Source organism: Tamandua tetradactyla, chromosome X (genome assembly GCF_023851605.1).
Source record: "Tamandua tetradactyla isolate mTamTet1 chromosome X, mTamTet1.pri, whole genome shotgun sequence".
Taxonomy (NCBI): Eukaryota; Metazoa; Chordata; class Mammalia; order Pilosa; family Myrmecophagidae; genus Tamandua; species Tamandua tetradactyla.
This window is the reverse complement of record NC_135353.1, coordinates 22,813,961-22,838,927: the sequence shown is the minus strand read 5'-3', so window position 1 is coordinate 22,838,927 and position 24,967 is coordinate 22,813,961. Positions and strand designations below refer to the sequence as shown.

The window sequence follows — 24,967 nt, the reverse complement described above, 5'->3', positions numbered from 1 at the left end:
GATGATCTCACAAGCCTGATTTCTAGACTCGTCTTCTTGATACAACCCCCTCAGGGAAAGAACCATAATCTTTACTCTACGAAAGAAACTAAAATTTGGACCAAAAAACAGAGAACCTGGTTATTTCTTTCATCTTATGTTTGATTCCTCCCTCTTCCCTGTGTGTCTTGTCTACCCTTGTGAATTATGTCCTTTTATTTAAAAAATTTTTTTAATTAATTAATTTTTTAAACAACATACAAACACATGCATTCTTACCATATTATCATTCCATTTTGATATATAATCAATAACTCACAATACATCACATAGTTGTATATTCATCATCATGATCATTTCTTAGAATATTTGCATCAATTCAGAAAAAGAAATAAAAAGGAAAAAGAAAATAATTCATACATACCATACCCCTTACCCCTCCCTTTCATTGATCACTGGCCTCCAGATTTCAAAGGGTTTCACGCGTGGCAGCCACACTGTTTCCTATGCCTTCCAACAACCCCCTCCCCCTTTATCATTCTATGAAGCCCTTACTCACCAAGGGAACTTGAGCTTGGCCCTGTTTCTTGCCTGAGTCAATATTAGGCACCTTGGACATTGCTCCCCTTCCCAGCCAAAGGGAGAGGTAGCTTTCTTCTTCACCCACCTTCTTGATTGTTGCATTTGTCCTGTGAGAATCTCACAAATCCCTCCTCCGTGAAGATGTTGCCCCCCTTACAGAGCGTGGTGTGGGCTGGATAATTAAATGTTTGTCCCTTGATTAAGCAAATGAAGGAAAGACTGTCTCCCTCAAGTATGCTCTTCTCGCAGCTAGGAGTCAAGTTTCTCATAATCTCTGCTACCTCAAGGGACAGCCCCATGAAAGAAGACCAGTTCTGCAGCGGTACTTACCCAAGGTGTTATGTGAGATATATGCAGCTTCAAAAATGGAGGGAAATTCATGAAGTGGCCTTTCATTAGTGACCATTAGTGGCCTCTCAATTCCAGCAGGCTAGCACCAAGCTGCCCAAACCAACCAAACCATGCTGTGGAGAACAGGCTCCCATTCATGGGCTCCCAGCCCCGACTCACCTATATTCTAAGGGTGTTCTGTGAAGCCAAATATGCAAAACCCAAACACAAGAGACCCACGTAGCTAAGAAATGCAATCAAATTTCCTGGTTTCTTTTTTTCCAAATCAAAGTTATTTTTTATTTACTTAAGTGTAATTTAGACTGGCCATACCTCAGAAAAGAAAACATGAGTTGAAGGTATGTGTGAATTATCTCCTTTGAAAAAGGACATTGGGGATTTCAAATTGGTCTTTTACAACTGTTTCTCATCTTCTGGGAGATTCGCTGGTCAAGTGGTTTCTTAAGTTTTGGTTTAAAAATAACATTTTCTAATCACAAAAATAGTATGTGGTAATTTTTGAAAGTTTGGAAAACACAGACAGGCATTCAGGAAAAAAAAACCACATGTGTATCTATGCACACACAACACAGCCTCATCTTGCACATGATGGGTTGTAACCTGTTTTTTTGTTTTTTAACTCGATAAAGTCTTATACATCTCCCCATATCATTACGTCTCCTACTACAGCATCATTTTAATGGCTCAAGAGCATCCTTTTACAGATTACCAAACTTATTACAGAGCTGGAATATTTGGGTTGTTGCTACCCTTTTGCTATATTATAAATATTCCTTTAAACATCCTTGTAGCTAATTTTTTGCACATATCAGTGATTACTTAGAATAAGTTGCTATAAGTGGAATGACTGGGTCAAATAGAATGCATAAGTTTTAGGTTTTTGATATACTGGCAAATATATATATAATACTAAAAGTATATATAATATAAAATTTCTTGCTCTTTAGAAATTTTATACCCATCTGCCACCCCCTTCCAACTCCAGTAGTGTGGGAAAGTTCCCTGCTCACTGCATTCTTTACAATATTGGGGAGGCATCGCAGCTAAGAGTATGAGGTTTGGAATCAATCAGTTTTACCACTTGCTAGCTGTGTGACCATAGACAAGTTCCTTAACCATTCTCAGAATCTATTTTTTCATCTGGGTTGCTGTGATGATGATATGATATCATGCATATGAAGTGTTAAGCAAAGCCTTAAGTCCACAGTAAGTGTTCAACAAACAGAAGCTATTAGATATTTACAATTGTTCCTGCCCCCTCTCATTGTATTATTTTCCAGGAATGTCTCATGTATTATTTTTCTAGGAATGGATACACATTGATCAAAAGCTTCTGGAATCTCTCTTTTATAGCCAATAGCTGCTCTATCCTCTACAGTAGCCTTGAAGTGCTACTGCTGCTGCTGCTGGCTTCTCGACTTGGTCCTTTCCTCCCTTCCTTTCTCTGGCACTAGGTGACTGATGGCAGGGAGAAGTCTCAGTTCCTACAACATTGCCATTTGCTTTGTCCTAGGTTGGTTACCCTAAGTGTTGCAAACCAAGAAGGAAACCTGTGAAATGTGGGCCCAAACTGGGTTTGTAAGTCAAAATGATTACAATAATAACAGCATCAGCTACCACTTATTGAGTGCCTATTATATACCAGGCAGTTGTGCTAAGCCCTTCACATGGATTGCCTGAGAAGCTCCAAGACAAAGGGGACCTGCTCAGTGTCATATAGCTAGGAAGTAGCAGAGCTGGGAATTGACTCCAGGTCTGAGTTCAAAATCTGCACCCTTAACCACTTTGTCCGCTGTTCTCTTCATTACAGAAAGATTCAGTGGAGAGAGAAGTATGTGCACGCACACACACTCGCAGGACCTGATCTTAGGATCAGGGGTTTCCAGAATTCTAGAAGCATGGATGTGAATATAAGCTAGGGTCTAGATGCCTGGAGTTGGAATGCATAGGGGGAAGCCTTGTATATTTCCAATGAAAGAAAAATCTATCCTGTCCCAAATGTCCCCAAATTGAAGAGTTTCTTGCCCTCTCTCCATTTTAATGTGGTTTGGGAGTTTGAGAAGGCATCAAAATCTTCTTAGGGACTCCTTCCTTCACCTCCAGAGGCAATGAAGATGGGGCCCTTGGTTCAGAAATTATCACTGGGGCCACTTCTAGTACTAGCAGTGGCTTTGAGCAAGTCCAGACTGTAGTCTAGGAAACCTTCCCCTGTCCACAGGGTAGATGGGTGTGGTTGCTGAAGCAGTAGGCCCAGGAAGCCTGAGAAAGTATGATCCTTCCAAAATTCAGGGTCTCCATGGGACACAAATGCCCAAGCCTGGTCTGGAAATGTGGGCTTCCCCAGGCTACCCAAGGCCTACCATTGGGTTTCTGTGAACTTAGAATTGAGACACACTGTATCTCCCCACATCCTTCCATTCAAACTTTGCTCTGGTGCACCCAGTGACCAGATGAAACCTTGGAGAGTGACAGGGCATTTCAGGCAGAGAATCCCAAGAAGAGAGGCAGTGAACATGGAGGAACCCTGCTTTCCACATTTCAAGTATTCAGCTCCTGGGTCATATGTACAAGATCTGTAAGATTGCTACATATGGAAACTGCCTGATTGTCAGAGGCTACAAGTTATTTCCAACTTTTGCTTAGGATATGCAGTACCCTCATTCAATATGAAGCACAGACAATGATTATACCAAATAAACATCATCACTCTATTTATGCCAGGTAGTGCCCTGAATTTCAACTGCTTTGCAGATAGCAATTTTCAGAAGTAGCATTCACTGCCCACTGACCCCCACCCCTGCCCTAGGAACAAATCTTAATGTATCTGCTTGTCCTTGATTTCATTAGAAGAGGGCAACCTTTGCCTATCACTTATCGTGAGGAACGTGAGATGTAAGGCGCAATGTTTCTGCTAGGTGTGTTAGGGCTTGTTTTGCTTTTATCATCTGTGTTACAGACAAAAAAGTATGGCGGTGGGTGGGGGGCATGCCAGTAATGCTGGGAAGGCCTCTCACTCAGGAGAGGCAAGGGAAATATACAGGGAGGCAAAGGGGGCCAGGGTACCAGAAAGCCTCTCCAGCCCTCCAGTCTTCCTTTGCTCTCCACTCCTACGCTAAATGTCCCCTTCATAAGCTTGCATATATGAAAGGCTGCAGGCTTTAACTACCATCTGGCAGACCTCTTTCCCCCTCCCTTCTTGTCTAAGTGGGTATTGAAAATGGGGAAAACATCCATCCATTACATGGGCTATCATAGATTTTTTTGAAACCTCAGATTCAACCATTATTATAGAACAATTAGAACAAAGACTAAGGGACCAAAAGAGAGCCCATCTCCATTAGCCAGCCCCATGAACTTTGCAAGGAAAAACAGAGTCACCACTTGACCTTGGGTTTTTGCTTTTGTAGAATGAGGTCCAAACAAGTACTTCCTTGTGCATCACTCATGGCTCCAGCTCAGATTCCTGTTTGGCTAATCTGCTTTGCCACCTTGGTCCAGTCTTTTAACATCCCCTTGCCCCAGATTCCTCTTGAAAACGGGATTTCAATACTAGAGTTGTGTTAGGGATGAACATTAGGCAGGCATTAAATCCTTTATAACGTTCTGTGGCGTCCTCCTATTTGCTACATCCAAAATACCAGCTATAAAATGAAGCTATAAAATGAAGCCAAACAACAGCAACAACAAAATGTCAAATACCTTTGATCAAACAATTCTACTTTTAGAAAACTTACCTTAAGGAGCTAGTTGGACAAGGATATATATTCAAAGATGCTCATTGCAATGTTGTTAATACAGTGGAAAAAATGGAAATAGCTGAACTGCCCACAAATATGACATTTATTGGTCAGATTACTGCTTTATGATGGAATGCCGTGCAGTCCTTTAAAAGGTGGTGTTCGGCCCTATTCATTGCTGTAAAAGGGTATTCATTATATATATGTACACACACACACACACATGCATATACATATATATAATATTTTTAAATTCATGATATTTTAATGATGAAGAAAGCACCTTAAATAACATTGTGTATTGTGAAGACAATGTATCCATGAATAGAAAAAGTCCTAAAGAGAAGTACACCTAAGGGTGAACAATGGTGGTCTCTGGATATTATGATTAGGGTGCTAATTAAATTAAATTAAAATAAACTTAAGTTCCTTTCACTTTGAAAACAATAAATGAAACGAATACTTGCTATGGCTATCTAATGTGTCTTCTAAATCTTTCCTTCCCAGATAGTGACATGCCTCCAAATCAGTGGCGTTTCTCTTCTCAGTGCACAAAGCCACAGCCAGATGTTCCTCTGGGCCATGGTGCAGCCAACGGCAGCCTGAATGTGTCTGGCCCCATGACTATGGATCAGTATCCACTGGCCCTGACTGAGAGCCCCTCCACTCAGCCTGGTGAGCTGTGGCATTTCTCTTCCCTAGCCAACCCCAGCTCCCCAGAGCCCGGCTACCCTCATGTCTTCCCTGATGGGCACATGATTCCAGAGCCTGAGCCTGATGGGAAATTTGAGCCCTTTCTAAGTCTGCTCCAGCGTGAAAGATGCCTAGCCTGCCCTCAAGGATCTGCCAGGAGGGAGAACTGCAACACTTCCCAGATAGCCGGAAGCCCGGGATTGCTCCTCAGCCTGCCTCCCAGCTCAGCCCACTGTAAGGAAATGCCTACAGATGCTTGAAGGATTGCCTGTGATTAGTTGTGGTTGAGAGTTAGTTGGCAGGAGATGGGGTGCCAAGACTAATTGCTGCCATTCTGGACATGGGGCTGCTGAGGGACGGAATGTTCTGCTTAAACTTTCCGTATATCTTCACTATGCTTCATTGACATTCACAGTTTATTGGTTAAAAGGTTACATACATAGCCAGCCAGCCAGACTTGGCATGGAATATTTGCTTCAGTCTGTTGACTTGGCCTTACCCTTAGACAAATGATGGGCTGTTGCCTAAAATCGTAGGGTCCTGTGTACGCCTCACTGTGAGCCACCACATAATCCATGCACAAAGCTAAACTGTGACATACCTACAGGCTCAAACTCTATTCTCCAAAGAGTTTGGTGACTTGCAATGATTTCAGGCTCCTGGGCAAAAACAAAGGCAATCTATACCAACCATCCGTTTCACACATTAAAATTCCAAGTGAATGACAGGCAGCCCATTGCTGCCTGGAGACCTTAACATTGCCTGTCTGTCTGTCTATGCTTTGCTCCTGTGCACTGGTCCTCCTTCGCTGTTTCCCTTGGGTTCTTGCTACCTGAACACCCCTCTCCCCTTGAACCAAAACATCCTTAAGGCTCCCTCGTTCCTTGATTCACTCACTCACCCAATAAATATTTAATTATCAACTTCTACATGCAAAATACCTGTCAAGAAACAAGACTCCCTTCTTTGTAAAGGGCCAAGGAAGAATTGGCCTATATTATAATTTTACCAAAAAAAAAGCAATCCACTCTGAGACTTGTCTTTCATATCAAATGTTAGTGATAATGTATATTTTCTTGTTTCATAAGGCCGAGTCTGCATCCTCTGGCGTTCTGTATTCTATCAATTTTATTTTGTAGCACCCTAGTCCATGCATAGCATGATTCTAATCATCCATGCTTGAGATAAATTATTGGAAGCTGCTCTACTCTGAACTAAACGTACAGTACACAAAGGCCCTGTTGAACATAGGCTACCAAAGTCACTGTGTTCTATCCTAACATCGAAAATAAATTTCCTGTTAAAATACCACTTCATCATTTCCAAAGTTTGATTAGTAATGTATTTAAAGAGTAAATCATAAAAATATCACCCTTGGGAAACTTGTGAAGACTACCATCCCTGTACTCTTTTTCAAAAATCTGCTCCTCCTGGATTCAGAAGAAAAATTAGGCCAACTGTGTTTGTATATATGCCTGTGCATATACAGAATAGAACCCTTTAGTTGGAACTTGGAGGGCTCAAATCATTGCTTCCCAAGCATAATGACTCTATACTGTTAATGCAATTTGGCAGGTATTTACTGAACATCTACTATATGCCTGGCACATATACAATGCAGATATTATCCATTCCTGGAATTTCTAGACACATTCACAATGTTTATCACAGTCTCAACTGCTGTGAACTCTCTTGCTAGTGCTGACAACAGTGGTATTAATTAGTGATCAGAATCTGTTGACAAAGTCAGCAATCCTTAATCAGGATCAGTGTCTGTAATATGGGAACAAAGTCCAAGGGGTCTTAAAAACAGAAGCTTCTCTGTTTTTGTAGCATCTAATAAGAGAAATTATACCAGACCTCCATAAACTGAGGGGAAGGCAATTTGGGTGCCCTGAGGCAACAACAGGCAATTTCTAACCGAGCCCCAAAGAGTTCATTTCCAATCGTGTTCTCTTCTTTTTTCCTAGATAAGAAAATATACTTCCCCCCAAATCGTGGACCTGCCAGTGCTAGCCTTGCAAATGAAAGTAGGTATCTGGTTTTGCCTTTGACAGTGTGTCTTTGAATCTTTAGAACAAACTTGAGCAGAAGCCTATGTTGTACAAACCAGTGTCTCTAGCAGCTAAAAGGATGTTCATTTTTATTGCTCCATACTTAGAATTTGCTTTATCTTGGTCTTAAAAAGCCCATGCACTGTGTATCTTTTTGTTTGTTTGTTTTTTTGCACTTTGTGTGTTGTAAAATTTTTGAACATGTTCTTATTATGGTGTACAAGCAACTCAACTGAGTTCTTTTTCCTGAGCCTGGCTTAACCAACTAACCAAGTGACTCAGAAAATGAACAAATTCATGAGGATTAGTTTGTTCTGTGCCAGATGTTTAGTTTTCAGCTTAGAACATAGGGCCAACCCAGCATGCTGTAATCTGGGAAAATGCTAACTGAGGCCAAAGGCCAGTGTTCTGGGCCCCACACTAAATTTGAAATTGGTGGCAGGAGGAACTACCAAACGAGGACAATCTTGGTGGAATGACAGGAGAAGCTTCGTAGCCTGGGTTTGAATCCAGGTTCATTATTTGTTAGCTTTGGGTTCTTGGTCAAGTTTCTTAACCTCTCTATGCCTCAGTTTTCTCATTTTGTAAAATGAACATAGGCCTTCCTCATGGGTTGTCTGTGAGGATGAAATGAAATAGCATATGTAAATACTTAGAACAATGCCTGGTACACAGCAAGTGATCAAAAAGTGGATGCTGTTTTGGAGGGCATCCTGTGTGCCCCATGCTGTGCTATGGGCTGTGTATTTAAGAGAGGAGCAAAAGGAAGATACACCACAGTGGCCACTAATCACAGGCATTTTACAGCCTAGTGGGGAAGTGGGGGGTGGGAGCAAAATATAGCCCCCTTACCGGAATGCCAGTTCCATGAGGCCTGGAGGACTGAGGCTTTGTGGGATGCACCACTGTATTCCCAGCACCTGCAACAGCACCTGGCTCAGAGGTCAAGTCATATTGTTGAATGAATGAATGAAGAAATGAATGAATAAATTCTGGTGCCAATAAAAGGGTACTTAAAAGGAAATGGAAATAAAATATCCACCAATATAGTAAGAGTTGTTTTGTTTGTAAAACAGAGCAATTTGCTTGCAAAAATAAAAAAAACAAAAGTAGGTTTGGCATGGGAGTCAGTCACCTTGTCACGTGTTTTATTTTTTATATATTTCATATTAACTACCTTTTGAAGTGAACTGAATGAGCCTTTCAGTAGAAATATAGGTAGTTCTCAGTGATTTCCCACAGGAGATCCTAGATAAATATTTATCAAAGGAAGAAAGGCAGAGCCTCTTCCTGCTCCTCTGAAATACACCTATTCCCCTCTTGTGCTCATCACCAGCCTGTGAGGTCAAGGCCATGTGCAGCAGTCAGAACAGGAAAGGCAGTCAAGAGAGACCTTGGAGGGTGGGCCACGGTGGTTCAGCAGGCAAAATTGCTTGCCTGCCATGCTAGAGGACCCGGTTTGATTCCTGATGCCTGCCCATGCAAAAAAAAAAAAAAGAAGAAAAAAGAAAGACCTTGGAGGAAGACATTCTGGAGGCTAGTACCACAAACTCTGGTGCCAAACTTTTTAGTAAGTTTGATTTTTTTTCCATCTCTAGAAATGGACACAGGTTGCGAATTGTTTCAATGTAGATGAAAATAACAGATAATGTTACTATTTGCCAGACCCAGGGCCAAGTGTTTCCTGTGCTTTAATTTCATTTCACTTTCTTAAGAAAACTTTTTATTGTAGGAACAAATATACAATTCAAGATTTCCCATTTTTACCACATTCAAGTATACAATTCAGTAGTACTAATTACATTCACGACATTGTGCTATCATCACCAATACCCATGACCCTTACTTTTTCATCACCTCAAACAGAAGTTTTTCATCACCTCCGTACCCATTAAGCAATGACTTCTTATTCCTGCCCTGCCCCTCCTCCCACCACACTGGTAGCCTATAAACCAACATCTGTCTCTATGAAGTTTGCTTCTTCTAGGTATTTCATATAAACGAGATCATATAATATTTGTCCTTTTGTGTCTGCCTTATTTTACTCACCATGATGTCTTCGATGCTCCTCCATGTGGCATGCATCAGAATTTCATTGCACTCTTTTAGCCTATATATTGAGCATCTACTATGTGCCAGCTACTTTGCTGGACATTGGGGATACAACAGTGAATAAAAGTCTTGGTTCCCGCCTTCATAGAGTTAATAGTGTAGTGGGGGAAGCAGAGCACCTCTCCCTCGGCAGTAAAAAAAAAAGAGAGAGAGAGAGAGAAATATTTCCAAGTTGTGAAAGAGCTATGAAGGAAATACATGGAGTACTGAAATAGGGAAAGATAGGGACCATTTTAGAGACGGTGGTCAAGAGAGTCCTCCCTGATAAGTGACATTTGAACAGGGACCTGAGTGAAGTACTCTACCACAGGGTCATGCAGTCAAGGTGAAGGAATCCATCATTGCAAAGGCCCTGAGGTGTGTGTGAGGAAAAAAAAAAAAGACCAATGTGGCTGGAGTGTAGTGAGAAAGGGAGAGTATGGCACAAGAAAAGGCTGGAGAGGTAGGCAGGAGCCAGATGACACAGGGCCTATGGGTCATGGTGGGGAGTTTTAGGGTTTATATTCTAAATGATTTGATGAGCCATGGAAGGATTTTTAAAGAATTTTATTAGAGGAGTTGTGCATTTGTAGAAAAATAATGCACAGAATACAGGATTTTCATACACCACACTACCACCACCTTGCATTGGGGTGACACAGTTGTTACAATTGATGATAGCACTTTTTGGTATTTGTTCTATTTTTTTAAACAAAAGGTACCTTTGTTACAATTGATGAAAGATTATTTAAATAGTACTATTAAATAACCAGAGGTATATTAAATATACCACCTTATACCTTATACCACCTTATTATTAACACCTGATATTGACGTTGTACATTTGTTCTAATTTATGAAGGGACTTCTTATACATGCATTATTAACTATAGAACTTTGTTTACCATAGGGTTCATGTATTGTAGAGTCCTGTGCTTTTTCTTTTAATTTTTATTCTAGTAACATATACATCCTAAGGTTTCTACTTTTAACTGTATCACCTATGTAATTTAGGACTATTGGTTATACTCACAATAATGTACTACCATCATCACCATCCATATTCAAACATTTATAATCAACCTGAATAAAAATTTTGTACAAATTAAGCATCCACCATAATGACATATTTAAAATTTTTTATTGACATATATTATATATTCACATACCATTTAATCATTCAAAGTGTATAACCAATGATTCACAATATAATCATGTAGCTGTGTATTTATTATCACAAATGATTTTATTTTTTTGTGTGTGAAAAATAACATAAATTTCAAAAACAATAAATTTCAAAGCACATCACAAAAATTAGTTGTAGAACAGATTTGAGTGTTTGGTATGGGTTACAGTTCCACAATTTTTGGTTTTTACTTCTAGCTGCTCTAAGATACTGGAGACTAAAAGAAATATCAATATAATGATTCAGCACTCATACTCATTTGTTAAACCCTACCTTCTCTGTATAACTCCAACATCAACTTTGACCTTTTTCCCACTCTTTAGGGGTATTGGGATTATGCCCATTCTAACTTTTTCATGTGGGGAGGGGCTGTTGAGAATATGAGACAGGGGGATGGAACTATCTGATGTTCTGAAGGGGCTGGGCCCTCTGTATTTCAGGACTTATCTGCTCCAGGGACCCATCTGGAGGTTGTAGGTTTCCGGAAAGTTACCCTGGTGCACGGAACCTTTGTAAATCTTATATAATGCCCTAGATGTTCTTTAGGGATTGGCAGGAATGGTTTTGGGTGGGGTTTGGCATGCTATGATAGTTAGCAACGTCTAATTGAAGCTTGCATAAGAGTGATCAGTAATCGTCAGAGTAGCCTCTCGACTCTATTTGAACACTGTTAGGCACTGACACCATATTAGTTACACTTCTCTTCCCCCTTTCAGTCAGGATAGAATTGTTGATCCCATGGTGCCAGGGCCAGGCTCTTCCCTGGGGATCATCTCCCATGCCGCCAGGGAGATGTTCACCCCTGGATGTCATGTCCCATGTAGGGGGTAGGGCAATGATTTCACTTGCAGAGTTGGGCTTAGAGAGACTGGAGCCACATCTGAGCAACCACAGAGGTCCTCCAGAAGTAACTCTTAGGCATGCCTATAGGTAGTCTAAGCTTCTCCACTACTACATAAGCTTCACAAGAGTAAGCCTTGGGATCAAGGGCATGGCCTATTGATTTGGGCATCTCTAAAGTTTGATGCAGTATCAGGGGATTCCCAGATGGTAAGGTTATTAGTTCTATATATTTTTCTTCTCCCACCCCTTAAGGGATTTTGCCAATATTTTTTTTATTATCCGCTTAATATAATCTGGGATGTATCCAGGCATTACATTAAGCTATATAGGATTAAAGGCCTTCTTTCTTACTCTGGGCTCCCTGTGTTTGGATTGTTTAAATGAGCTATCCAGAAAGGTTGAGTTAGATTATGCACTAACAGAAAATTTAATTTCTGAACAAAATAAACCTTTCTTCATTTGGTCTCAAAGAGTAGATGAGGTTCTAAAAAACAGACATGCCTTCCTTACCCCTGTGTTCTGAATTACCTTAATCTCAATCTGATCGGTTTCATTCTTATCTCTAAATACCAGGTTATACATATATAAAATAGCCTCTCAAAATCCAGAAATTAACAATTACCACTTTGGAGTAAATGTGACTCCTATAAGAGCTTACAATTTAGACCCCTATTTTCTTACAAGTATTTTCTAAATGAGATCATACAATAGTTGCTCGTTTGTTTCTGGCTTAATTTGCCTCACCAAATGTTCCACAGATTCATTCACAATGTTGCGTGCCTCACAACTTCATTCCTTTTTGTAGCAATACAGTATTTGATCATACATATACACCATTGTTAGCCATTCTACTTCTCAGTCATTGTATCCTTCCGTCACCTCCATTCATTGGGTGTCATGTATAATGCCCAAAGTCAACAGTCCATCAACACTATCAATTTTAGATAATTTCATTGTTCCCAAGGGAAAGATAACCAATAAACACACCCTCACCATATATAAATTCCAAACTTCCCCTTAACTCTTGTCCCTGACCCCACTATTTACCCCTGGTGTTGCTGTGGTAGTGTTGATGTTTTCCAGTTAAACATAGCCCATAGCATGCAATAGCAGTTTCCCCCCTATACCCCCAAATTATACACTCTTTGTTCAAGATTCATACTGCTGAAGTAGTTCATGCAAGAACTTATTTATATTTCTAGTGTTAATCGGTGGGACACATGGGTCTATACAACCCCTGTCAATCATGTTCACCTTCAATATGGTAATATTACTTATAGACCCACTAGTGAACTGCCTTCACTTCTATCTATTCCCTTACATTTGAGTACAACCTCATTAGCTAACGGTTCACCCATCTCTAGCTTCTGTGTATCTCTAGGTCTCCTATATTCTGTGTTATAAGCCTCTGATTTTACCTTTAGCCATAGAAAGATTTTAAGTGGTGGAGCAATGTGATCCAATTTGCATTTGATAAAGTCTCCTAAGCTGCTGTGGAGAGGATGGATTGGGGTAAGGCAGCAACAAAAGCAGAGAGGCAAGAAGCAAGAGGAGATGATAGCCTAGATTAGATGACAGCAGTGAAGATAAATAAATAGATATTTGAGATCTATTTGGGAGGTTTAGCTCTTAAGACTTGTTAATGAATTGGCTGGGAGTGGTGAGGAAAAGGGAACACTCCAGGTCAGCTCTGTTTCCTTGTTTCAGCAACTGGGTAGATGATGTGAGATGAGGAAAACTGTACAAGAACATATTCCTTTTGGACATGTTAAGTCTGAGGTGCCTATAAGACACCGAAGAGGATCTATCTTTTGGACCATTGTATATGTGAGTGTGGAATTCACAAGAGAAGTCAGGGATTGATTAGTATATAAATGGAATTGATTAGTATATAAATAGCATTTAAGGTCTTGGATATGAACACCTAGAGAGAGGGTGTAGACAGAGAAGAGAGGAGGGCAGAGGACAGAGCCCTGGGATGTGCCAATATTTAGAGATTGGGAACATTTGAAAACAGCAGAGGAGACTGAAAAGAAGTAACAAGTGTGAAAAGTGGAGAACCAGGAGAGGGTGGCATTGTAAGAATTAAAAGAGGAGACTGTTTCAAAATAGACATAGTGGTCAACTGTGTCAAGAGTCACTGAGAGGTCAAATAAGAGGACAGGGAAATTTCCATTGGAAGTGTCACCAGATACGTTAACAACCCTGGTGAGAGCAGTTTTCATTAAGTGGGTAGACAGAAGCCAGATTGGAGTGGGCTGGAGAGTGAGTGGGAGATGATAAACTGGAGACAGCAAGTCCGAGCAGTTTCTTAGAGAAGTTTAGCATTGAAGGCGTAAAGAGAAGTGAAGCAGTAGCTAAAGAGAGTAGTGGTGTATTGAGAAGGCCTTTCGTAAGAAAGCAATTATCAAAGACTATATGTAAGGTGATAGAAATGATGAGGCAAAGATGAAGAGATTGATGATAGGAGGGTGGGGATAACTCCCGGGGTGAAGTTATTGAGAAGATACAAGGGACAGGTGGAGGCACTGACATTTGCTACAAGGGGTGCATTCTGCCATTGAAGGAGACTAAGGACACAAATGCAAAAAGATTGGCAGGCCTACTTTTGGGAAGATTAAGGAATATTAACCCTTAATTGGCTAATCCTTAATTAATCCTTACCCTTAATTCTGAGCAAGATCATCAGCTGAGAGTGAGAGTGTGGCATGTTGAAGGGAGTAGGAAAGTATGAAAGAGTCTTCCTGTGCATTGGGAAACATAAATAGAAATTCTGAGTGCCCATATGCATCTTGAGACCATGAGTTCCAGGTAGAAGATGTCAGCTGAGCTGTGCAATTTTCACCAGCAATGTAATGTTAGTGTAATGAGCCCAGAATGCAAATGGTGAGGTTTGTAGTTAAGTTCTTCTGTCAGCTTGGCAAGTGATGGTGCCTAGTTTTTTCTGTTGCTGTGGACTTAAATCATAAGCATGTGAAATTCATCCATGGCTGATTATATCTGTGGTCAGCTAAGGTGAGTGCCTTTCACAATGAGTGAGGCTTAAAAGGAGAGGTCAGAAGAAAGAGTAACAGCTCGGTACAGCCCAACAGAGCACAGCAGCCCAGCACACCTCAGTCAGCACCCATAGTAGCTCAGAACAAGATGTTTGGGAATGCATAAAGGAATTACCCTGGGGGAAGCTGTTTGAACCCAGAAACTGGGAGGAAAGGCCAGCAGACATTGCAATAAGCCTTCCCAAATTAGTAAATTTGTAATAAAATAAATACCCTTTGTAAAAGCCAGTCCATTTCTGGTGTATTGCATTCCAGCAGCAGTAGCAAACTAAACACATTTTGGTACCAAGAGTGGGGTGCTGCTGCATTTGCAAATACCAAGCATGTTGAAATGGCTTTCTAAATGGATAAAGGGAGGATTCTGGAAGAACTGTGAGGAGCTTGATAGAGAAAGCCTAGATTGCTTTTAGGAAACTGTTGGCAGAAACATGGACTTTAAAGATACTTCCGTTGCAGAGTGTAAGGAGGGTGACCCTTGTTTTGAAGTGGCAGAAAACTTGGGAAATTGAATCCTGGTGTTGGATGGAAGGGAGAATTTAAATGTGATGATGTGAGCTACTTGATTAAGGAAATTTCCAAGCTAAATGTGGAGGGTGCAGTGTGGTTTCTTGTTGCAGTTTATAGTAAAATGAAATATGAAAGAAATAGGCTGAAGACTGAACTTTTGGTTGTAAAGAAACCAGAATTTGATGGTCTGGAAATTCTGAGCTTCCAGAAAATGAAACCCCAGGGAATAGTACCCCATGTGAGTATTTAACCAAACATGGAACCAGTCAGCCAGTACAAGACAAGCCAGGATTTGAGATGAAGTTATCCAGAAAGGATTTGTAGAATATCCTATTGTCTGATGGCTTCGATTCATGTATGCTGCATGCCAAGTCAACCAAATTTTTTTGTGTGTGAAACCTGTATAAATGGAACCACTGCCAGTTTGAATTAAAAGGGATAAAAAAGGGACAGATTGAAGGAAGAATGGCCTCAGAAACAGAACCATGGAAGCTAAGGTCTGTAGGCAAGAAACCTCAGGCCATGAGAGTGGATCCACCTTGCATGTGGAGGGGGTGAGTTTGTCTTTAGAGGCAGAAGGCGGGCCTTCCACCTTGATGTTCAGGGAGAGTCTTGGTATCCTAGTCCTCAGAGAGCACATTCCTCAGGGATTGGGGGGGTCCTGGCTTCCACTCCATTGTTCTGAAGGGGTTAAGAGTGGGCCCTGGAGATGGCAGAGAATTCAGGTGCCACCCAGATGCTTGAGGAGAATGGGGCTGAAAAAAAAAGGTGGTCCCTCCAATGTTCCCCAGTGTTGCAGTCCTCATCCCAGTGTTTGGAGAGAACAGGGCCACTGTGAAGTCTCTCAGAAATTATGGGATTGCCGCTTTCTAAATCCCTGAGTATGAATGACCTCAGATTTTGAAATCTAATGGAGTTTGCCGTACAGGTTTTCAGAATTGTTTAGGTCTGGTGACTCCTGTTTTCCTTCCAATTTCTCCCTATGGCAATGGGATCATTTATCTAATGACTGTTCCTTCTTTGTGTATTGGAAGCCAATAACTTGCTCTAAGTTCGCAGGTCCACAGCAAGAGGAGAATTTTGCTTTGGAACAGACCATGCCTATAACTGACCTTGATGGGATTTTGCACTATTTTTTAATTGGTATTGTACTCGTACTATTACTGAAATGATTTAAGGCTTTTGTGATATTGTGATGAAATGAATATATCTTGTATATGGAAAGATTTAGTGTATTGCTTTCAGGACAGATTAGCATTTTTAGGCAAAAAATATGTCTATTATTGTTTTCTATTTAACGATTAAGTATGTTTCTAGGTGATATGTATAGTTGCCAAGTTGACAAGGGGTGGATCCTGCTGTCCTTGGGTTCAGGTGTCAACTTGGCCAGATGATGGTGCCCAGTTGTTCTCTTCCTGTGGATTTAAATCATCAGCATGTGAAATTCATCTATGGCTGATTTTATCTGTGGTCAGCTAAGGGGACTGCCTTCCACAATGAGTAAAGCTTAAAAGGAGAGATCAGAAGAAAGAGAAACAGCTCAGTACAGCCCAGCAGAGTGCAGCAGCCCAGCACACCTCAGCTCAGTGCTCAGAGAAGACCCAGACATTTGGAGATGCAGAAAGGAATCACCCAGGGGACAGCTATTTGAACCCAGAAACCAGTAGGGAAGGCCAGCAGATGTCACTGTGTGCCTTCCCAAATTAGTAAATTTGTAATGAAATAAATCCCCTTTATAAAAGCCAGTCCAGTTCTGGTTTATTGTACTCCAGCAGCATTAGCAAACTAAAACACAAGGCTCATCCAGGATTTAGGTTCTATCAGGTGAGAACAATGGATGCAGAGAGGTGGAAAGGAATTGAGGATATTGAAAATGAGTGATTGTTATGAGGGATCATCGAATCTAAGCTGCACAAGAAGGAAAGAGGAGACAGAGGGAGTTTGGCAGACTGGTGGAGAGTGATGGATTGGAGGTTGAGATGATGTAAGAAATGCCATGGTAAAACTATTTAAGTCATGACATGGAAGGTAGTGGGTGGACAGTGGATGTTTGAGATTGGCATTACAAGGTGCCACCTGTGTGGATGATAACAAAGCCTAGGGTGTAGCCATGGGAATGGGTGGCTGAGGTAGATTGAAGGAGAAGGTCAATAGTGATGAGAAGAATGATAAGAATCATGGAAGTGAGGCAAAATAAGAGCCAATAGCTACCTACAATGTAGGTGCTATTATTATCCTCATTTTGCTGGTGGGAAAATTGAAGTTTAGGGAGGTCAAGTTTTGGGTCAGTTACTTAACCTTAAGTGCTAGAGTCAGGTTTCTCTAATTTAAAGTCTGTGTCTCACTCACTAAACTAAGGTGTATCTTGACCACACAATAATTCAAGGCATTTAGAGACAATGCCTCTGTAACAAAATAATAGCTAACATTTGTTGAGTGTGTACATGTCAGACACTGCTCTTAGGGCTTTGCATGTGTTGCAACTCATTTAATCCTCATCAGAATCTTAGGAGGTAGATATCATTATATCTCCCTTTAGCAAATGAGGAAGATGGAGCTCAGAGAGGTTAAGTAACTTGCCCAAGGTCATACAACTAGGGAGATATAAGGCCAGGATCCATACCTGCGTGCATCCTATCCTAGAGCCAGCTTCTTAATCATCATATGTATCTTATTTTTCAGGAAACTGGTCTCCAGAAAGAAGACAAAATCTGTTCTTTTACTGAACTTTGGTTTGAAGAAGAGAATTCTTTGTTTGCAAACCTGCTCATAATTTTCTACTGTGAATCCAGAGGGTCTAGAAACATCACCATCCTGTTTTTTTGCAACTAAGGAACATTGAGTCAGGAGCAAGTGCATGCTTTCCCCGAAATCATGTGCTTCTCTTCCTTGTCACCTATGCCCCAGGGCAGGGATTTTCAAACTTCTTAAGTGGATTCCCAGCATAGAAAATGATTTAAAGAGCTATTCTGGGATGGAGAACATAGAGGTCAACCTGCTTGTTCATCCACCTTCCACTGTACACATCACCCTATTTCTTAGAAATCATAGTCCACTCACCCCCACCAGCCAGAGTCTTTCAAACCATCACCAATCATGCGGTATCTTAAGGAGTGTCACACTTTTCAAACTGAAGAGAGATGACCAGGAACAGCCTGAAGCTTTCCAGCTTAACCAGACAGGCCAACTTCATTCCTGCTTCTACTAAAAGCAAAATGAAAAAAGGATGGGCAAGACCCATTGAGAATGGATTGGGACTGGGGGTATCTTGTATCTTCAAAGTCTGGAAAGAAGCTGAAATGTCTCAGACAAGCCCTGATGAATGAAATACTTTTGATTGAAAAAATGTGGTTCTCAGTTCTAAATAAGTAATTATAAACAGAACTGCTGAGGAAGTTTTGACCTCTGAGAACTTAATAGAAGTTGAGCAAACTGTCCCATTCCTGGGCTTGTGGCTTGAGCAGACCTTACTTTATCCAGAGCATATCTTGGATGTGGTTTCTATCTGCCCTCACTCTAACAGCCTGGCATCTGACACTCCACAGGTGTTCCTCTGGACTTTGGCAGCATCTTGAAACTTTTGGGTTCCACCTAGGTTCCATAAACAATGTAACTTCTGCCGTAGCTCTTTTCCTTTTCCTCTTAGTGATATCTGGTAAATGTTCTATTTATTTTTTTTTTAGAACACAACCCTTGGGGCTACCCGCATTAGTCATGTTGGATAACAAAGGCAAGGCTTGGTCCAAGACATGGCAGCAGGTCCCTCCCTGCAGATAGCTCCAGATACAATTATGATTTCTCCCAATTCATTCATCCCCCCATTCTGGTAGACAGCCTTGTCTCCAGTGTGAGGTAGGTGCTTGCCCTATGACAACCCCAGCAACCCCATCCACACCCCATTTGCTCCAGAGTTAACAGTTCAAAGGGTGAATAATAATAAATCTGTACTTTTTTTTTTTGGTTAGTGCTATTCTTCATCCTAAATTCCTTCACATCCATCATCCCATTCAACCTTCCCAGCAGATTCCTTGGGATTGACATTATTATCTTCATTTGACATACGTGGACCCTGAGGCTCAGAGAAGGTAAATGAGCTGCCCAAGGTCACATAGCCAGTAGCAGAGCCAGGACTCAAAGCCAAGTCTTTGAACTCATAGTTCTTTTCTTTCCACTATAGTACATATCCAGACTTAATATCATGATGGCTTTCGGGTCTTTTTTCCCCTTCATCTGCTCTGTAAATAAAGACCACTGTTCTTGCATGAGTGAATTGGTGATCTTGGCAGTAATATAACAATTCTCCTGTCTCAAGAATAGTTTTTCCACTGTGCCACATATGTTTCCTAGATTTAGTAAGAAGAGAGAAAAACTTAGCCAGTATATATTCTCTTAAAGTTATTTACCTTCAAAAACCATGCTCTTTTTTTAGGTGATGATTGGGAAAATTCAGGGTGGGGACCGATTTCTCATGCCCTTGCTCAAGCACTTGTGGTGTAAAATTATAAAAGTCTGTGTTCATCTTTCTCATTCTGGAAGGATTCATTTGTGTTAGAAGGTAACATTTAATATCAGAATTGAACTCTTACTATACTATTTAGGGGACAGAAGAAATTATTCCAATAGGATTAACATCATATGTAACCTGGGTGATCTGATAGTACTTCCCTGCGAATCCCTCATTGGAAGATCTCCCTTGAGTAAAGCAGAAAGTGGTAGTCAACCTTCCCATTTCCATGAAGTGGGAAGAAAGGGCCTCTTGTCACTCAAAGACCCTTGCTCCCCAGTTAAATCTCTGTCCAGATCAACTCCTGCTTAACCCCAAACTTAGACTTCTGGCTTTCTATATCCATACAATTTTTCCTTGCCTACTTTACTTCTAAAGAGCTAACTTGAAAAGTATTTCTTCGACTTACTATGAAGTTTTCAGTCTTGCAAAAAATAAATGAATGAATGAATAAACAAATAAATACATTTTCTCTCTCACACACACACAAGCAGTGTGTGCCACCCTTCACACACAAAGGTAGGGTAGCTAGCCCCTTTGAGTGGCTTTATCTACACTCTTAGTTCATAATTTTGGGAGATGCTAATTTTGAGGGTGGAGGGAGAATTAACAAATAGATCAAGATCTTGTAAGTGTTGAAAGTTGGACCATAATATGGGTAGAAACCATGAGCCTCATTCACATCATCTGTCTCTGCAGTTTTGAGAAATTGACAAGTGGTCTACTCATTTCTGATTCATTAGCGACCACTCCTCCCTCCCAGCCCTCAAACATGCACCCATTCTTGAATTTTACAATCTGTAAGAATGGAAATTGTTTCAAATGGCCTGGAAACTCTCATATACTTGAATGATGCCTGTCTTTGAAAATGCAGAAAAGATTATTCCCTTTTCCTGGTAGCAAAGACTATCTTTAAAGAATCTCAAAAAGGAATGTAGTTTGCAGATCCAATCGACACGTGTTTAAACACTTTTCCATTCTAAAAATCAATATCAAGTGTAAAGCTGAAAATAAAATCACTCTTCCAGAAATAAATGCTAACTAGAATATACAGTTACTTTTCTCCCTAGAAACAATAAACTCTGCCCTTTCCCTAATCATTTCCTAGCTTAATTAATGTGAAATAATTTTATAAACCATTTGTATTTTGAAAATGTGTTGTGCTGATGCAATAATCCACTTAAATTCCTTTAAAGTGCAAGATTTTAACAACGTTCTGGTACTGTGACTCTTTCTAGATCACTGGTTCTTATGAACTAGGCTACAGTATTTTCATAATGATTATGATTTTGCCAGTATTTCCTTATACAGTTCATTTAGAATGAATTGAAGTCTCAGTGATCTTCTGAAAGATAAGTTTGGTTATTTTATTCATTTTAATAATTCCACATACTTACAAGCAAGTTAGTGAGGCTATTTATTTACTGTGGTCACAGTTACTCTTTAGGTGAAAATTATAATCTTCTACTAATCTTTCGAAGTCGGAAATCCTTCTTAATGCTGCTGCAAACCGGAACTGAGAGAACACCGAGGTTCCAGTCCTGGCTCTACCACTAGCTAGTTTGAGCAAGTCACTCAACACCCCCCACCTTCCCAGACCTCAGTTTCTGTATGCGTAAAATGAGATGACCTCTAAGGTAGTTTCCAGCACTGATAGCCAATATTTTGAAATAAATGTTGTACTTATAGAAGGTTCTATCACCAGCTGTCAGGATGGGCATTAAAGAAGAGGACAGGGCTGGATAACTAAAGAACAGAAGGGAGAGATGTGGCAGCATGGAAGTGTGCTGCCAGGAACTCTAGAAAGAACTTGTCATTCATCTGCAAGGTGTTTTCTTAGCTGTGTTAGTCAGGGTTCTCTAGAGAAACAGAATCAATAGGAGAAATCTGTAAATATGAGATTTATAAGGGTGTTTCATGCAACCATGGACTGGAAGAATCCAAAATCTGAAGGGCAGGCTGTGAAGCCGGCAGTTCCAATGAAGGGTCTGGATGAACTCCGCAGGAGAGGCTCGCTGACTGAAGACACAGTGAAAAAGTCATTTGGGTTAATGAACCATTGAAAACAAAGCTAGAAAAGTAGATTGGGGTCAGACTGATGAGATTGTTTGGACAGGCACATGGGAAGTAGCATACAGGCTGGTGCCAGATTGGTGCTCCAGGTCAACCCCAGCCACATCTTCAAGCACCCAACTAAGCCATCCTCTAGGTGACCAAGTGACTGTCTATGTAACAGGAGATGGTTACTTCTGTAGACCTATGTGGTCTATGTGAACAGTTCTCCAAAGCCCCACTGGTTGCATTAGCATCACCGGAGGACTTGTTGAAAATACGTGCTCTTGGAATCTGCCTTAGATGTACTGAATCAGAGTCTCTGGAGGTAAAAACAGACCCCTCTCCTAATAGACTCATGTGTAATCAGGTGTATTTGTCTACTATTGCTGCTGCAACAAATCACCACAAATTTCATGGCTTAAAATAAAACCAATTTAGGTTAAAGTAATTCAGAACATAGGAGTAAGCAAGACAGTGTTTATATTTTAGAACCACACATTCTCTTTGAGACCAATGGAAGAAAGGCTTATTTGATCTGGAACTGAAATTTTCTGCAGTGCATAATCTAATTCAGCCTATCTGTATAGCTCATTTGAACAACTGAAACACAGAGAGCACAGAATGACAAAGAGGTCCTTTAAGCCTGTATAGATTATTGTAATGCCTGGAAATGTCCTAGAGTATATTAACCAGATAATCAAAAAGTATTGGCAAAGTCCCCTGAGGAAGGGGAGAAAGACTATGGAACTATCAAACCTTACCATCAGGGAATCTCCTGATACTGTGTCAAACTTTATAAATACCCAAATCAATTAGGTCATGCCCTTGATCATGAGGCTTACGCTTGTGAAGCTTATGTAGGTAGCTGAGAAGCTTAGACTACCTATAGGCATACCTAAGAGTTACTTCTGGAGGAACTCTGTTGTTGCTCAGATGTGGCCTCAGTCTCTCTAAGTCCAACTCTGCAAGTGAAATCATTGCCCTCCCCTCTATGTCGGACATGACATCAAAGGGTGAAAGTCTCCCTGGTGACGTGGGAGAGGACTCCTAGGGATGAATCCAGACCTGGTACCATGGGATCAACAATTACATTCTGACTAAATGGGGGGAAAGAAGTGTATTTAATAAAGTATCAGTGGCAGAGAGAGTTCTGAGTCAAGAGGCTACTCTGGAGGTTGCTCTTATACAAGCTTTAGGTAGACCTTGCTACCTATCATAACCTGCCAACCCCCAATCAGGACCATTCCAGCCAGTACTAAAGAACACCCAGGGCAATATATATGATTCCACAAGGGTTCCAGGCACTAGAGTAACTTGCCAGAAACCTGCAACCTCCAGATGGGTCCCTGGTTCAGATAATTCCTGAAACCTAGCCCAGCCTTTCCAGAATATCAGACAGTTCCATCTCCCTGTGCCATATTAGTGACAGACCCTTCCAGTAGCACAAATTTAGAATTTCCATAGCCCAAACAACCCCAATGAGAGGTGTGAAAAGATCAAAGGTAAGGTGGAATTATACATAGAAGACAGGACTTAACAAATGAATATGAATGCTGAATCATTTAATTGGTATCTCTTTTAGTCTCCAGTATTTTAGAGCAGCTGGAAGTAAAAACATAAAATTGTGAAATTGTAACCCATGTCAAAGTCTAAAATATGTTCTACAACTAATTGTGGTGCTGTCCTCTGAAATTTATAGCTTTTTTGTATATATGTTATTGTTCTCAAAAAAAGAAGGAAAAAGAGTCAATTGTGATGGTAAGAAAGTATTTAAGCCTTTTTGTCTCCTATATTGTGGAGCAGCTAGAAGGAAAAATATGAGAAGTTCGTATGGCAGCCCATGACAAACTCTGGGATCTGTCTTGTAACCACTTGTTGAAGAGTGTTTGAAAACTATTGCTTTTTTATTTCTTTGCTTTGTATATATGTTATATTGTATAATAAAAAGAGTTAAACATAAAAAATACAATTATATTATTTACTATTGGAAGTCAGATTCTGACATTGGTCTTACTGGGCTAAAATAAAAGCATAGGCAGGGCCATGTTCCTTTTAGAGGCTTTCATGGAGGATCCACTTCCTTGCCCTTTGCTGCCCTTGAAAGTAGCCACCCCCTTCCTTGGCTCTTGGCCCCTTGCTTCCATTTTCAAAGCCAGCACTTCTCCCTCCTCATTCTCTTCTTCTTCCACTTTTCTTTTCTTTCTTTTCTTTTATGACATGGGCAGGCTCACTTTTCTCCTTCCACTTTAAGAATGCTTATGATTGGGACTTCCGGAGAAGATGGCGGCTTAGTAAGACGCGCGGGTCTTAGTTCCTCCTCCAGAAAAGCAACTAAAGAAACAGAAACAATACAAAACAGCTCCCGGAGTCACGACAGAGACCAAAAAAGACAGCGTACCCCATTCTGGAACGGCTGAACGGGTAGGGAGAATCCACTGCTGTGAGATACCCGAGGGGTGCACATTTTCCCGGCTGGGGTGGCTGGCGTCTGGGGTCCCCTCCACGCACGTGGCTCCCCGGTCTGACTGGGAACATTGGATAGCGGGGCCCTCCCGTCACGCTTGGCGTCTCGGGCCAGCTGGGCAATTTGGACCGGCACTCCCCCAAGCCACGGCCAGCGACCCCCGCCTCCACGCGCGGTTTCCCGGGCCGACTGCCCCGCAGACAAACGACCGCCACGAGCGCCACCTACTGGGCAGGAAAAGAAAAACAGAGCCCAGAGATTCCACAGAAAAACCTTTCAACCAGCTGGGTCCCACACCCAGGGAGATCTGATCAAATGCCCAGACACCAGCAGAAAATAATGGATGACGCTCGGAAAATTGAAGATATGGCCCAATCAAAGGAACAAACCAATAGTTCAAATGAGATACAGGAGCTGAGACAACTAATGCTGAATATACGAACAGAAATGGAAAAACTCTTCAAAAACCAAATCAATAAATTGAGGGAGGACATGAAGAAGATATGGGCTGAACAAAAAGAAGAAATAGAAAATCTGAAAAAACAAATCACAGAACTTGTGGGAGTGAAGGACAAAGAAGAAAAAATGGAAAAAACAATGGATACCTACAATGGTAGATCTAAAGAGACAGAAGCTACAATTAGTGAACTGGAGGATGGAACAACTGAATTCCAAAAAGAAACAGAAACTATAGGGAAAAGAATGGAAAAACTTGAGCAGGGAATCAGGGAACTGAATGACAATATGAAGCGCACAAATATACGTGTTGTGGGTGTCCCAGAAGGAGAAGAGAAGGGAAAAGGAGGAGAAAAACTAATGGAAGAAATTATCACTGAAAATTTCCCAACTCTTATGAAAGACCTAA

The 24,967-nt window shown here is 40.9% G+C and overlaps 1 protein-coding gene across 2 annotated transcripts in view; it reads left to right on the top strand.

Moving 5' to 3' along the window:
• Positions 1-20,309, top strand: part of VGLL1 (vestigial like family member 1) — a 28,885-nt gene extending 8,576 nt beyond the window's left edge. The window contains exons 3-5 of one of the 2 annotated variants that reach the window (XM_077145056.1): positions 5,157-5,324; positions 7,313-7,372; positions 17,762-20,309. In XM_077145056.1, coding sequence (XP_077001171.1) covers positions 5,157-5,324; positions 7,313-7,372; positions 17,762-17,805 — 272 coding nt within the window. In that variant the 3' untranslated portion in view covers positions 17,806-20,309. Of the gene's footprint in view, positions 1-5,156; positions 5,577-7,312; positions 7,373-17,761 lie in introns of both variants that reach the window. The other variant, XM_077145057.1, reaches the window with a different exon arrangement.
• The last annotated feature ends 4,658 nt before the right edge of the window (positions 20,310-24,967 follow it).